General features: G+C 47.1%; 1 protein-coding gene across 1 annotated transcript in view; it reads right to left on the bottom strand.

Annotated features, from left to right (window-relative positions):
• TNFRSF25 (TNF receptor superfamily member 25) overlaps positions 1-16,381 on the bottom strand; it is a 55,014-nt gene extending 38,633 nt beyond the window's left edge. Inside the window, exon 1 of the mRNA XM_083162970.1 lies at positions 16,238-16,381. Coding sequence (XP_083019096.1) covers positions 16,238-16,276 — 39 coding nt within the window. The 5' untranslated portion in view covers positions 16,277-16,381. The remainder of the gene's footprint in view (positions 1-16,237) is intronic.
• Positions 16,382-16,654: the final 273 nt, after the last annotated feature.

Below are 16,654 nucleotides of genomic sequence, written 5' to 3'. Positions count from 1 at the left end.
CCAGCATAGGACTTCTGCAGAAGTCATTACATGCTGAGAGCGCAGCAGGACACAGACAGAAGCGCGTCCTGTCAGTGTCCTGTGTGCGGAGAGGTACATTCAGGGAGAATGTGCGCTCTGCACAGCGCTGAGCTCCGCTCAGACGGAGACTGGTCCTGGGCCACGGGGGACCCCATCCAGCGCCTTGCTAGAAGGGGATCTTGGGGAAGGGTCCTCCAGCGATGGCGGACGCCATCTTTAACGGTTTGGGAGCTGAAATCCCCCAGGGGAGTTGAAGCTCCTTACAGGACGCCCAGCGTTTCTGGGCAACTCCAAGTAATCCCTAGAGGGGGAGTTACTGGAGATAGAGAGAGACAAGGTGGGTGCGTCCGAGGAGGATTTGGCGCCAAAAGCGCGACTTCCCTCAGGGTTTGGAAGATTGGACTCTTCCACTCGTTTCTGGCGCCATTACTCTGTGCTTGCTGCGGAGCGGAGAAAGACAGAGCCTGCTTGGAAGTCTCTCTGGTGAACGCTTCCTCCACTGTATCGCTAAGCAACAGGAAGACAGATAAGTACACTTGGTGCATTGCTCTGTGACTTTGCCTGAACGTTGTGCAGTGTTTAATACTTTATATTATCATGGCGGACGAAGGCAGTTCTGTTGCTGGGGAGGGAGCGCTTGAGATGTTTTATCATTGCAAAAAATGTAATGTTAATATGTCGGTTGAACAGTTGGACCAGGGGGAATTATGCCCTTCCTGTGAAGCTGTCCCCTGTGGAACTCGCACTACTAGTCCCAGGGAGGCTGAGCCGGCCTGGGCTGTGGCTTTGGGACAGTCTGTGAAAGCTTTAGCAGAGGCATTAAACAGGCAAAGGGGATCGTTGGTGGGATCACCAGGTCCCATTCCCTCATCTCAGGGATCTCTTCCCCTTTCACAGGGAGACCCCATATTGCTGCAGACTATGCAGGATACTGCTCAGGGGGTACATAAAATGTCTTCCCTTTTGGAGCAATTCACGAAGGTTTCTGATGAATTTATGCTGCGGCAGAGTTCCACAGTGGTTCCTCCTGTATATGCTGATGATGATGTGGAGGAAGAGGATTTAACATGGTCACAGGGGGAGGAAGCAGATTTCTCAGCCTCTGGTATTGAGGACCTCATTTGGGCCGTCAAACAGGCATTGGATTTACCTGTAGAAGAAAAGTCTTCTGCACAGTGTGTGTTTAAGCGGAGTAAAAAGGATCCAGTGTCTTTCCCATCTGATGAGGGCATGGTGGCTCTGCTGGGTGAGGCTGGCAAAGTCCCAGACAAGAGGTTATTAATGGCCAAAAAATATGCAAACATGTATCCCATGCCGGAAAATCATGTTAAGGTGTGGGAGAAAGTTCCTTTGGTGGACTCCTCTGTGGCCAGATTGTCAAAAGCCACGGCACTGCCAGTGCAGGGTGGCGCGGCCTTTAAGGACCCGGTTGACAAAAAGGTAGAAGGTTGTTTAAAGGCAGTTTTTGAGGGAGTGGGTTTCACTATGAGGCCCATCATTGCCTCGGCTTGGGTGGCTAAGGCCATGATCAAGTGGACTGAGTCTTTAGAGAGTCATCTGCAGCATGATGCAGAAGCTTTGGCCATGGTGGAAAAGTTAAGGTGTGCCGCAGAGTACATTGGTGAGGCCAGCGAGGAGGGCGCCAAGATGGCGTCAAAAGTCTCGGTCACGTCTGTCACGGCCAGAAGGGCTCTCTGGCTAAAGGCTTGGGACGCAGATAGTGAGTCCAAGAAGTCCTTAGAGAATATCCCCTTTAAAGGGGAGTTGTTGTTTGGCTCTGAATTGGAGGAGATAATCAAACAGGCAACGGGTGGTAAGAGCACTTTTCTTCCCACTACTTCAAAGTCTACTGGGTCGAAATTTGGAGTGTTCAAGCAGTCCTTTCGTTCCACCTTTAGGGGGGGAGCATCTGGCAGAGGTCAATCAGGCCGGGGAAGATTTCAGGCCGGCAGAGGTAGGACGTCCAAGTCCAGGTTTGGCGCCTTTAATAAGAAGCACATTGCCAAGGGGGAGGACAAACCCTCGGCATGACGGGGCGGCGACTCCCTGTTCTGGAATCAGGGTAGGGGGTCGACTCCTGCAATTTCAGGACAGTTGGAGGGTAGCCACGGAGGATCCGTGGGTGCTTTCAATTGTTTCAGAAGGATATCAGATAAAGCTAAAGGGACCGCCCCCTCGCAGGTTCCTTCCAACGCCCTTACCAAAAACAGCCTCCCTCAGAGCTTCTCTTTTGGCAGCAGCCATATCTCTAGAGGAGAAGGGGGTGGTCATTCCAGTGCCCCTAGGGGAGAGAAGAAAAGGGTTTTACTCAATACTCTTTTTGGTTCCCAAGCCAGACGGGTCTTTCAGACCCATTCTAAACTTAAAATCTTTGAATGCTCATCTCTGGGTGGATCACTTTCGCATGGAATCTCTACGGTCAGTGCTGCTGAGTATAGAACCAGGGGAGTTTTTAGCATCAGTAGACATTCAAGATGCCTATCTCCATGTTCCCATTCACAGGGAATTCCAGTCCTTGCTAAGATTTGCAATAGGAGAGAAGCATTGGCAATTCCAGGCACTTCCCTTTGGACTAGCCACAGCTCCGAGAGTATTCACCAAAGTGATGTCCATTATGGCGGCAGTTCTCAGGTTGGGGGGGATAACTGTTATCCCTTACCTGGACGATTTGCTTTTCAAAGCGGAATCGGCAGAGAAGTCGATGATCCACCTGGAGAGAGCGACACAGTTTTTAAGAGATCAGGGTTGGATTTTAAATTTACCCAAGTCCCACTTGACACCAACGCAGACTCTGAAATTTTTGGGGGTGATCATAGACACACATCTTCACAGGGTGTTTCTCCCAGAATCCAAATCGATGGAAATTCGACTGATGGTCTTGGAAATTCTACAAGCCCCGGCACCATCAGTGTGGCAGGGAGTCAGACTACTAGGAAAGATGGTGGCGACCTTCGAAACCTTGCAGTATGCCAGGTTCCACTCCAGAATTTTTCAATGGAACATCCTGGCTTGTTGGTCAGGAGATGCCAAAAGGATGAAATTGGAGATTCTTTACCTGTCCACGGAGTCCAGGAGGTCTCTCTTGTGGTGGACAGATGTGGAGAATTTACAAATGGGAAAGTCTCTCAGGTCTTGGGATTGGCTGGTCATTACGACCGACGCCAGTCTGAAGGGCTGGGGGGCAGTGACCCTTCATCTGAGACTGCAGGGGCTTTGGTCAGTAGAGGAGACAAAATTACCCATAAACATTCTAGAACTGAGGGCAGTACTGAATGCCTTACTACAGGCGGAGACGTATCTCAGAGGGTCTCCACTGAAAGTTCAGTCGGACAATGCCACGACGGTGGCCTATTTGAACCATCAAGGCGGGACTCGCAGCAAGATGGCTATGGCAGAGGTATCCAAAATCTTCAGCTGGGCGGAGATCAATGTTCCAGCATTATCGGCCATTTTTATACCGGGAGTCAAAAATGTGGAGGCGGATTACCTCAGCAGAGAATCCCTACAGGAGGGAGAGTGGTCTCTCCATCGAGAAGTCTTTCAAGAGATTGTCAGTCGTTGGGGTCTCCCAGACATAGACCTTATGGCAACGAGATCGAACCGTCAGCTTCAGACGTTTTGCTCCCGAGTAAGGGATTCGACTGCATGGGCGGTGGACGCCATGACAGTGCCGTGGGAGTTTCAGATGGTGTACATTTTTCCTCCCTTGCCCATGTTACCGAGGGTATTGAGGAAGATAAGGGACCAAAAGGTACAAGCAATTCTGATTGCTCCAGACTGGCCCAGGAGGTCTTGGTACTCCAATGTACTAAGGTTGTCCAAGGAGTCATGGAAACTTCCTCTACGCCAGGACCTGTTGTTACAAGGGCCGTTCCTTCACGAGGACCCAGCTCGTCTAAGTTTGACGGCGTGGCTTATGAAACCGCCTTACTGAAGAAAAAGGGGTTTTCGGATGAGGTTATTCAGACCATGTTGAGGGCCCGCAAGCCAGTGTCTGCGGCTAACTACCATAGGGTCTGGAAAATCTACATTAGATGGTGTGAGAGACAGAAGCTGCACACTTCCAGATTCAGTTTGTCTAGACTATTGAATTTCTTGCAGGATGGCTTTTCTTCAGGCCTTAGTCTGCAATCGTTAAAGGTACAACTATCGGCCTTATCCATATTTTTTCAAAAAAGGGTAGCCTTGTTGCCGGAGGTTCAGACGTTTTTACAAGGAGTTGCTAGACTCAAACCACCTTATAAGCAGCCAGTGGCACCTTGGGATCTGTCCTTGGTTCTATCCATGCTACAGAATCCTCCTTTTGAACCACTTAGATCTGCAGAATTGAAGTATGTGACATGGAAACTTACTTTTTTATTGGCTATTGCATCAGCCAGACGTGTGTCAGAATTGGGTGCTTTATCATGTAAATCACCATTCTTAATATTTCATGATGACAGGGCTGTGTTACGCACAGTTCCTAAATTCCTACCTAAAGTAGTGACGTCTTTTCATTTGAACCAGGAAATTGTACTTCCAGTTTTTGTTCCCCCAGAAGGGGTTAAAAATAGGGACAGAATGAAAAGGTTGGATGTTGTCCGCGCCTTGCGGATATACATAGAGAGGGTAAAGGACTTTCGCAAGTCAGAATTGCTCTTGGTGCTATATGATGTGCATAAAATTGGGTGGCCTGCTTCCAAGCAGACCATTGCACGTTGGTTAAGATCTACCATTGCCTTTGCCTACTGTAAAGCGGGTAGACCTGTTCCATCTCGTATTAATGCACACACTACCAGGTCGGTTGCTTCTTCCTGGGCGGTGCGCCATGGGGCTACAGCGGAGCAGTTGTGTAGGGCTGCCACCTGGTCCTCTGTTCATACCTTTACCAAATTTTACAGGTTCCATGAGTTCGCGTCGGAGGACGCTTCATTCGGACGGGCAGTGATGAGATCTGCTAGTCTGAGCGTACCCTCCCAAAGGACCGGCTCGTGAACGTCCCAAGGTTAGCTGTGTCACCGGACTGGACGAAAGAGAAAAGGGGATTTTTGTAAGAACTTACCGTTCGAACCCCTTTCTCTGAGTCCAGTCCGGTGACACAGCGATCCCTCCCTTACGCTCAGTTAAGTGTACCGTTCATGTGTTGCCATGTTATGGTTAATGTTATGTTGCCTTGAAAGATATATGCATATATATATATATATAAAAGATGTTCAGGCATTGTTCTGAGTTATGTATCCTAGTGTGCTTTTGAAGTCGAACTGAGGCATGATGGGATGCAGAAGGGAGGAGCCTGCTCCCAAAGTTTTGAAGCATAGGTGCCTGGCTCCTGGCGGACCCCTCTACATCCCAAGGTTAGCTGTGTCACCGGACTGGACTCAGAGAAAGGGGTTCGAACGGTAAGTTCTTACAAAAATCCCCTTATTTGTTTACTGGAGATCAAATAATAGTGCAGATCATTTAAAAACATGATAATATGTTTAATAAAATGCACACACAAGCAAAGACATAACAACAGCATGTAACATAGCCTAAGGCAAACACTACTCACACGTCCAAAACGTCCTGGGATGGAATAAGCGTCACTGCGGAATCCAGATAAGCAGAAAAACTCCAGGTGGGCAAAGGAAATGATGGAGCCATGCTTACTGCTTTTCAGATCACGAGGATCCTTCTTCAGAAGCATGGATATGGCTCTCCTCCTGGTAATATTTATAGTTCCTCGCTAGTGGAACACAGCTGATCGTCTTGTGCCGCTAATTAGCGTTTTGCCGCTGCTGCGCATGCTCAGTGGGCAGAAACAGTATTGCCTGCGTTCCACCAACCTGGAAGTGAGAGCTAATGCGTTCCACAGCGTCATGCAGCCGGCAGATCACTAGAAACACCAGAAAACGTCCTTTTTAAGAGGCACAAAGTGTTCTTCTATATTGTCTCAAGTATTTATCTTTGTTTCATCATATTGTATTTATTGTAAACATGTTAGCATCTTACCCAAAATCTATATATAACAATATACCTTTAAAAATAAGGGTACTTGTTTCCTAGCACGGCACCCATCATATAACGTATTTAGTGGTATGCGATGCGATATTCACGTTAAATTAACACGAGTGCTTGTACAATGAAATATAGCATCTCATACCAGCAAATGGCATGCGTTGCCATGCGATTTTTAATTGTACAAGCACCCTTATTGGTGCTTACAATGTTAAATGCACCCCCATTGTCAACAACACCCCCACTATCAACGGCATCCCGAAGCGCAGCGAGTCCGCGAGGGGCGGCGGTACTTGTCCTCCGACCTTTTCATAACCCCACTATCCACGTCGGCGTGGAGTGTATTTTAGATAGTGTGGCGAGTGAGCCATCGAGCCCGAAGCGTGGCGAGCAGACGCGGAATACATGTAAAGTAATCCGTGTCCCCTCACGGGGCTCACTGCGCTTGTCATGCTTCGGGCTCGGTGGCTCGCTGCGCTCGCCACACTATCTAAAATCAACTACACGATGACGTGGATAGTGGGAGTATGAAAAGGTCGGAGGACGCATACCTCCGCCCCTCGCGGGCTCGCCACACTTCGGGTTGGCGTTGATAGTGGGGGTGGCGTTGACAATGGGGGTACATTTAACATTGTAAGCACCCATTAGGATGCTTGTACAATTAAAAATCAAATCTCATCGCATGCCGCTATATTGCATGCGATGCGATTGCATAAGATGTACTGCGACCAAAATCGGGGGCGCCGTGCTAGGAAACAAGTACCAAAATAAGATGTAATAATATATTATAAAATAATTTTTTAAATATTTATCTTGAGGTACGTTTTTTATAGAAGTACGTTTTTTGGAAGTAATTGTGCCAGTATGTCTGTTTTGAGCATTATTTAAATTGTACTCTTCTTACTTTTTTATTTTTTGCTCAAAATGCAGTACTATATAGAACAGTGGTGGCTAACCTTGACACTCCAGCTATTGTTGAACTACACATCCCAGCATGCTCTGCATCAGTTTTGCCATGGCCAAATAGCAAAACTGTAGCAGGGCATGCTGGGATGTGTAGTTCAACAACAGCTGGAGTTTCAAGGTTAGCCATCATTGATACAGAAGAACACTTTCTGCCTGTTTAAATACACGTTTTCTGGTATTAAAACACAATTTCTAGTGATCTACCGGCTGGATGGTGCTGTGGAACGCCTCAGTGCCCACTTCCAGGTTGGTGGAACACAGGCAATACTGTTTCTGCCCCCTGAGCATGCGCAGTAGTGGTGAAACGCAGCGGCGCAGGAGGATCAGCTGTGTTCCACTAGTGAGGAAGTATAAATATTACCAGGAGGAGAGCCATATCCACGCTTCTGGAGAAGGATCCTTGTGATCTGAAATGCGTTAAGCATGGCTCCATCGTTTCCTTTGCCCACCTGCTTCCACTACAAACCAACCTTTGTTCCATCCCAAAACTTTTTAGACATGTGAGCAGTATTTGCTTTGGTCGTATATATGTTACATGCTGTTGTTATGTCTTTGCTTGTGAGTGCATTTTATTAAACATCATGTTTTTAAATGATCTGCACTATTATTTGTCCTTTTGTTCTCCCAATCACTAAAAAGGGAGATCAATCCTTACAGATCCTTACTGCAGGATATTGTTGATGTGTCATTGTTTTATTGTAAAAAATGAAAGGGACAGTACCTTCTTTGTTTTCTATATTGTTACCTTATGAGTGCTTTGGTGTAGTTTTTGCTTTTTACTTTCCACATTCTTGTTCAAATGTTTGTTGTCATTTGCATGCACTTCTACCTATAGCTTCACATTAGGCTTATGCACACTTAATACTTGATCAATCTATTTTTCCATATTACTGGAGATCAACACAGAACACTGTATCCTAAAGAAAATACAAAGACCACAGAATATGAAAATAAAGGCACAGAATCCAGAATACTGTGAGATCCATTTTTTTGTGGGTAAACTGATAGAAGATAGATTTATCCCTCCTATTATCCCTATAGACTGTTAGCTTGCGAGCAGGACCCTCCTACCTCTTATGTTGGTCTGTTACTACCCAGTTTGTTTTATCACTGCTGTTTCCAATTGTAAAGCTCAATGCTGTGCTATATAAGAACCTGGAAATAATAAGATCGGGTAGAGTGGGGAGATAGGAGAAAGGGAACCTCTGACCCATCTTTAGCTCATGTCCGGCAAATCTGTTAATAAACGTAAAAAACCCATTTGACCTTTTGACTGTCGACCTTCCCAGTGTTGACCTAATGCTTATGTCAACCTCTTCCCTGTCCACCCAAAGCCATGTTAACCTTTTTCACATGTCGCCTTAAGGCCTAATGACCTTCAGTGGTTGACCCAATGCAGGTCAACCTTAGTTTGGTCAACCCAATGATCCACACCCTTTTCGATATCCAGGCAAATCCGGACCAGCACATCTCTACAAAAAAGGGACAGGTTTTAGGGGAAATGTCCTTATACTCCCATCTCAGAAGGCATTCTATAAAGCACAAAATCTCCTCACAGCACCTCAGGCTCTCTCACCACAGCACCCATCACCCCTCACCCATCCTTGTGAGTTTTGTTAGAGCGCTATAAAAATAAAATGGTATTATGACTCGCAGTACAGGCTTACCTAAGAGCTACAGGCAGCCATGACTGCCTCTTACTGTGCTGTCTATTTGTTTTTCTAGAAGGTGCTAAATAAATAAGTAGAATCTGGTTGCTATGGGCAACATCCCATCTTCAATAGTAAAATTACCCAGGTGGCTGCAGAGCAGTTTGCTGGAGGTTGATCTAAAAAGTGTGACCCACAAGCACTGCAAAGGCCTATGGGAGAAACTGCTATGGCTGAGCATGCGCCAGCAGGCCTATGGGAGACATTTGCTTGTACAGAGGAATCCTAGCCCTCCCCTCGAATGCATCTCGATTTTAGATTATATGCATCATACAATCCTACGAATCGCGTGTGCAGTGTGTTTCCTGCTAATAGCCACAAAGATAAGCTAGGACTTATCTGTTGTACTGAGCTCAAAGCGAAGTAGCCAACATCTATGGCATTCCAGATGCCCCTAGGCTTTTGCCTATAGTGCCTATGTCCAGGGCCGGCTCTGTGGCAGATATTGCCACTGCGTATGGGAACCCTGGCCCAGACATAACCTATAACACCCCTTTCAGACCGCACTTTTTACCCGTTATTTTTTTTACCGTTTTAAAACGGTAATTTGTGCAGTCTAAAAGGTGCAGAGTGAATTTACCGGTTCTATTTAACTGGTATTTCTAAACGGGAATAAAGCAGGGTCTTACCCGTTTCAGACCCGTTTTTTTTTTCATCCACTGTTTTCTATGGGTTAAAACGGGTTCAGTGTTGTGAAAAAACAAAAACTGCAGTGAAATACCGTTTAAGGACATGCGGTGTGAAAGGGGTTTTAGCTGGCAGACCCGTTTTTAGAAACGTTTTAAAATAGCCAGTTTTGCGGTCTCAAAGCAGCATAAGGTTGCCTGTGTTTGAGACACCACTTACCTGTTCCCTCCTACAAAAGCTCCCTGTCACACTCACTTATGCTGGGTACACACCAGGACGACTAGGGCCCGATCCCCTCAATCTAGATCCAATTCCGACCAATTGGATGTAGATTGTGTGCTGATTGGGCCCTTTTCTGTCCTGGTGTGGACCGATACTGATCCGATGCGCGGTCCCGCGGGTCGGTCGGTCGTTATTGAGATCCTACCTGCTGCAGGTAGGATCTGAATAACGACCATACAGCCGGCTGCGGGTCGCCATCGGATCGGACCCGCTCACGGTGCACATCGTGAGCGGGTCGTGCGTCACCGTGAGCGGGTCGAACGAGCCACTGACGACCCGCTCACGATGTGCATCGTGAGCGGGTCGTCCTGGTGTGTACCCTACATTACTCTGTGAAGAAATCCTTACTGCAATAGCCATTGCAAGACCATATCTGTACTCGCGCAGCGTCTTTAAAATGCACCATAGACATGGCGGCCAAGGGGAGGTGCCACCTTCCTGTGGATCTACTCTTTATACCAATTGTGTGTTTTTAATCCAATTTAGATCCACTGTACATTTTTGGTACACATGGGGTTACACTGTACATGGCCCACTGTGTGTATAAATCAGCATGAGGCTGCACACATTGTGCCAGGATAGTTACAGAAGGATCTTCTCCCTCAATCTGGGGCCCATTTACTATAGGATTGCACTGCAATATGTGATCCTTACGCCGGAATATACTGTATGTCCACGAAGATGCAGGGATTGTGGCTTCCGAAAGGAGCCTGTCCATGCAATCCACTCTACCGGGTGCAAGGGGTCTGCATATGAGCAGTGAGCTCTGACCACACTGCCTCACCGGCAGTGCGATCTGTAGCCCATAGGCTACAATGGGTTACCGCCATTGCAGATATTGATACATCGGGCAGCATCACATCCTCCAGAAACCTATAGGGGGATCAGCTGAAGCCAGCGATAAAGGAGGGATTGCAGCAGCTATCTCCCTCCTAGATACATTCAGGGCATAATTTAAAATTTGCGGGGTAACCGATGGGTGGCTAGCCAGATGTGGGGTGTTCATGGGAGGTAAAAGGGGGGTGGATAGCCAGATGCAGAGCGCCCCCCCCCCCCCCCCGGTAAAATCCGTCACTAAAATCCATCTATGAGAATGCAATGCAATTTCAGTCAACCAAAACCATTCTATTAGGCCTGCCTCTTTGGCTTCTATGGGCTGCAGCCGAAGCTGCCCATAGAACCTGAGGGTATGCCCATGCGCAGTACCAAGGCCAATATTGCACATAAGCTGGGCCAGTGCCTGTCATCTGTATTGTACAGACATCGGGACCGCGGCGTTGGGAGCAGCAGGCGATTAGCGGTGGGGAAGGGGTGTGCCAGCATCACGGCCAGTGGCAGCCCCCTTCTTACAATCAGGCAGATGCAGCCATGGTAACGGGGGTGGCTAGCTAGATATGGGATGTTCCTGATAAGCGCTGACAGGCAGATTCCCTGCATCTCTGACCAGAGGATGGATCTTATAAGCTGGCCACACACAGTACTGCTGTCACTGCTAACTGCAGTACTGCCAGGTGCCTCTAGGTGGCGGCCTCCATTTGTGAAGAACACAAAGAGAAAGCTGAGCTGACTGAAGGAAGAAGGATGGCAGGAAGCTCCGAGGCATGGGATAAAGCAGCATGGGGTAGAGACCTGACTCACAGGGATTCCAGAGGTCACATTCAGAAACGGGGATCATACAGAGGAAGTTTAAGCTTTGATATTGTGTATTTTATCTATTTACCGTCTCTCTGGGTATCTGTCTGTGTTAATGGTATAGGCATACTTGCCTACCGGACCCTCTCCATGAGGGAGAAAATGCTCTGTTCCTGGACTTCCCTGGTAATGTATGCAGGTAGGCAAGTATAGGGCAGTGTATTTCAACCACTGTGCCGTGGCATACTAGTGTGCCTTGAGCTGCGAGCTGTGTGCCCCCAGATATAGAGATGCACAAACCAGTTTTCAGCCACCACCAGTTTAACTGTTATTTACTGGTCTCTCTTTTTCATGTAAAGGGCCAATGTATTTTTGTTTTGTTACCTGCGTGATTGTTTTTTTTATATGGAGGCAGATAGGTTTAGTTTTTTCCTGGCGGGGCCAATGTTTGTTGCCTTGTGGGATCTCTTGGTGTGCCTTGGCAATTTTAAAATCTTATTTAGTGTGCCGCAAGGTAAAAAGGTTGATAATCACCTTGTGTTTACCTATTGTCAACCTATTGACTGTGATTGAGGTAACGGGGATGACTAGCTAGATGTGGGGGTGTTAACAGAATTTTAAAGTAGCGGATTCATGAGGAGGGGGGAGTTCTGAGTACCCAGAAACCCACCCTGATCAGTGCTTGCAGTCAGAGGCTCCCTACATCTCTGACCGGGGATAGATAGATCTTATAAACCACCCACACACAGAACTGCTGTCAGTGCCATTTGTCTATTGCATCCCAGAAAAGGATAGACCGAATTTGATTGGTTGCTATGGGCAACCAATTTTTTTTTTCTTTTTTAAAGCTTCAGTAAATTTACCTCCTTTATAGTGTGGTTAATCTACAGTAAAGTGCCAGATGCAGTGCTGTTCCACACACAGCAACACCTTGAGTGGCCCTCAGGCACTAGGTAACATGGCCCTAGTTAGGAGAGTACGAGCAGAAATCAGCTAACCCAGGGGCTACATCCCCACAATACTAATTGCATTGGGAAATTAAACTGGTCATTAAGATGTTAAACACCTTTTGATGACCAATGCACATGTATTCCAATCACCAAGCGGGGTTAATGCTCATGTAAATGACACCAAGGTTCATGTAAGCCAAGCTCCAAAGGGTTAATGCTCATGTATAACTTTCATAAAGTAGTTGATGATCATGTAAGGCAGACACCATATACGTTAATGCTCAGGAATCAGAGCCTCCCCGTGTTTAGTGTTTCTGTATGACAGGCAGCAAGTGGTTAATGCTCATCTAGACCAGTATCCTGTCCCTTCATAGCCATTATTAGGCCAATGTACCCGCATCTGATAAGCAGGGTCCCAGCCTTACACAGAAACCTGAGCTCACACTCACAAACGCAGAGATGTTACACAGGATGAAGTAGGTGAACCACAATTGGGTCAGTTTATGTACCACCAGCTGCCAAGTTTCAGCGCCCCTATGACCTCTTTATTCATTTATATTTTATTTAATACAGTAAATTTGTGCTAAAATCTGATTTTCATATTCTTCACAGTTGTTGGTGGTTGATAAAGTCTCGAAAGCTCACCCCCACCATGGCCCTGATTAAGGCCTGATTTCAGGGCTGCTAATTTACAGCGGCCATCCATCTTCTAAACGCTGCCTGCTATAGTAAAATCCCCTCCTTGCAAATAGATATGCTCGGCTTGCAGCGCTTTTCCGTCACTGCAAATATTTCAAAATCTATTCGCAAGCTGCTCACTATTGAATTATTTTCTTAAGGTGCCAATACACGCACAGATTTCCTGGTACTTTTTGTGCTAAATCGCATCGCATTGCATGCTGTGTGCGTGCGATGCGATCAAAAGACAGTACAAAAAGTACATACTTTTGTACTGTACGATGAGATGCGGGAGCGCGCATCTCATCGCATAGCATCGCACCTGGAAAATCGGTGCGTGTATGGGCACCTTTAGTGTGTGCCGGCTCTGTGTGGTCCTGGACTTACTCTGAGGCTGTGCTGGAAACAGAATGATTGTGGCTGGAGCTGACATTACACTGCCTCCCCTAAAATGTTTCCTGCGTTATTTCTTGCACTCCCACGAAACGTCCAGTTACCACCCCCAAATGCTGATTCCTGCGCAGTCTATCGATAGTCTACCGCTGTGCGGATTTGTACAGCAGCAACAAGGTGTGAATTGGGCATCTTGTCTAGTCGGACCCCAATTTGTACTGAAGCTGACCCCACCTGGTCCAATCAGACCCATTTTTAATGACGCTGATCTCATCTTGTCCAGTCTGACCCCACCTGGACTAGGCCCCATGTCTGACCCCACCTGCAATCTGGCCCCATGTTGTCCAGTCTGACCCCACCTGGTTCAGTCATACAGTACATACTGTACTGAAGATCACCCCAGCTTGTTCCTAAAGATGACTCCATCTGGTCCGTCCAGTCTGACCCCTTCTGGACCAGGCGAACCACACCTTGTGCAGTCTAGCCCAATGTTGTCCAGTCAGACCCAACCTTGTCCAGTCAGACCCCACCCCATCCAGTCTGACCCCAGTTTGATCGTAAAGATGACCTTTCCTGTCCCGTCTGACCCCATATTCTGCAGTTTGACCCTAGCTTGTACCTAAAGATGAGCCTACCTGGTCAAATCTGACCCCTTTTCCGGTCCAGGCAGACCCCACCTTGCAATCTTGCCCCATGTTGTCCAGACTAATGCTACCTGTTCCAGACTGACCCCACTTGTACCTAAAGATGACCCTTCCTGGTCCTGTCTCACCCCACCTGGTCCAGGCAGACTACATATTGTGCAGGCTGCCCCCATGTTGTCCAGTCTGACCCCACCTTGTCAGATCCCAGTTTGAATAGCAGCTGACCCCACCTGTTCCAGTCTGACTACACATGATCTAGTCTGACCTAATCTATACAGTCTTACCCCAGTTTGTTCCTAAAGATGACCCCACCTCAGCCAGTCTGACTCCCATCTTCTGCAGTCTGACCCTAGCTTGTACCTAAGATGACCCTACCTGGTCCAGTCTGACTCACCTTCTGGTCCAGAGGGACCCTACCTTGTACAGTCTGATCCCTCCTTGTGCAGCCAGACCTTAGATCAGGGCTGGGCAACACCGGCCCTCCAGATGTTAGTGAACATCCCAGCATGCCTTGCATCAGTTTCAGCATGGCCACATAGCAAAACTAATGCAAAGCATCCTGGGATGTGTAGTTCACTAACATCTGGAGTGCCGGTGTTGCCCAGCCCTGCCTTAGATGTACAGTCTGGAAAGCACTCAGATTTGTTCTGTCCCTGCAACAAGTCAGGAACCAATCGGCATCAGCCATGCATTTGTACAAAAGCTAGCAATTACAGTCCTTTCCTGCTGTTTGGGCCTGATTAATAGATGTACAGATGGAGCCATTTTCATTAGAGCGGCTCCTGGCAATAGAATCACCAGGCGCCATCCCCTCACTCCTCCACCAGAATGGGGCACGCGCGTATGAGAAGCTAGCTCACCTCATTTTTAAGAAAGTCCTGCAGTCGGCTGCTCATCTCCACTGCTCTTCCCTCTCTCGCTGCCCACTGGTTGCTGCTCCCTGCCTGTCTCCCTGAAGCAGAGACAGGCAGGGAAGCACCCGGTCCCTGCTCTCCGCGCCTTGCTGATTTGGACGCGCGAGCGAGTGAATAAGCCGCTCGCTCGTCCGTCCCCATCCACCTACCAGCCCACAGCCGCCAGTGCTCACCAGCTAGGGGGATCTGCCGATCGTTCGGAAATATGGAGGGCGGCTCCATCTGTACATACATACATACATACATACATACATACATACATACATACATACATGCATGCGCAATTCAGTTTAAAGCACTGTTCCAAACTATGCAAATGTCGCAGCAGTAGGGTTTTATATTTAGGTGCCAACTTGTGGCAGCTGTCTGTCCTTTGAGCAAATGATCCCTGTTGTACGTACAGTACTTACTAATTGCAATTTTTAACACTTCCTATAGATTTAAAGGTTCAATATATCTCTCTCTCTCTCTCTCTCTCTCTCTCTCTCTCTCTCTCTCTCTCTCTCTCTCTCTCTCTCTCTCTCTCTCTCTCTCTCTCTCTCTCTATATATATATATATATATATATATATATATATATATATAAAACAACTTTTTTATTTAGTCAAAGCTTCAAAGCAATATAAAGCACGCTACTGTGTATTACGATACAATAATCAAGCAGATAGTAAGTAATAGTAAATGGGGTTAGGTTAAATATTTTAAATAGGAATAGGTAAGAATACTTTGCAGCAGCCTATCCCTCCCTGCATCCTAACCTAACCCTATCCTAACCCTGCATAAATACATTTCGGGAATCCTGACAGTTGGGATTCCAGTGCCAGCATACTTATTGATGTTAGGATTTTGGCACCGGTTTACCATTGGTATAGTGAATGCCGGCATCCCAAATTCCTGTGTGAAGTACTAAACTCCTACAATTGCTGTATACTGTACTGATCCATAACAAATATTCCTTTCCTCTATTTGTGCTTTTTGGGCCTGATTCAGAGCTGGCCATTACCACCGTAACCTGTCTTTTTATACTAACACTGCAGCCGATGGTCCTGCTATTGAGACGTGGGGCTAATTGGTCACTGTGTGCACACTGAAGCACCATCAGCTGCTCCTGCCCTATGGAGGTGTAGAGTGTTCTTCTGGGCTGCCACTGGCATACCTCCCAACATGACCCTCTCCAGGAGGGACACAATGCTCTATTCCTGGACGTCTGTCTTAATTTAGGATTGCCATCACCTGTGTGGAAGCACCTTTCTTATCAGTTACCCTGTTCAAAGCAGGTGATGGCAATCACAAATTAAGGGGAAGTACAGAAACAGAGCATTGTGTCCATTTTTCAACTCTTCCACTCCTTGATCCATCTCCCCCCCCCCCCCCAGTACGCTAGCTCAACCAATCACTGTAACACAAATTCTGGGTGTCTGAGAATAGCTGAGAATAATCACTTACCCAATACAGCAGCAGCAACAGGTGCAAAAAGTTCTTCATAATTTAAGATGAATGGAGAAAAAAGAATCTATTGAAAGAAAATCCCAGGACTTACGATAACGTATAACACATATTCCTGGGTACCCATATACTGAGAACTGTACTCCAGTGTCTGATGTAGATAATCAGTAAAACAGCTAGGTCTCAGCTAATGTTATTTGTCACATACATGCACATTGGCGGCAGCAGTCACGCCCCGTGTTCTCAGCCCACACTAAGGGGAAACGTGCTGTATATCTCTAACATCTTCTGTAACCACATTTCTGAACTCCTGCTTCATGTTACCAATGAGACTTCTCACCGAATAGAAAAGTCAGTGACGGGGGAGGACAGTTATGTCATCACTATGTCATCCTTATGTCATCAGTCAGGTCTTGG

This window comes from Crinia signifera, chromosome 19, assembly GCF_055691185.1.
Source record: "Crinia signifera chromosome 19, ASM5569118v1, whole genome shotgun sequence".
NCBI classification, from domain to species: Eukaryota; Metazoa; Chordata; class Amphibia; order Anura; family Myobatrachidae; genus Crinia; species Crinia signifera.
Note: the sequence above shows the minus strand (reverse complement) of the source record. Positions and strands in the feature narration are given on the sequence as shown.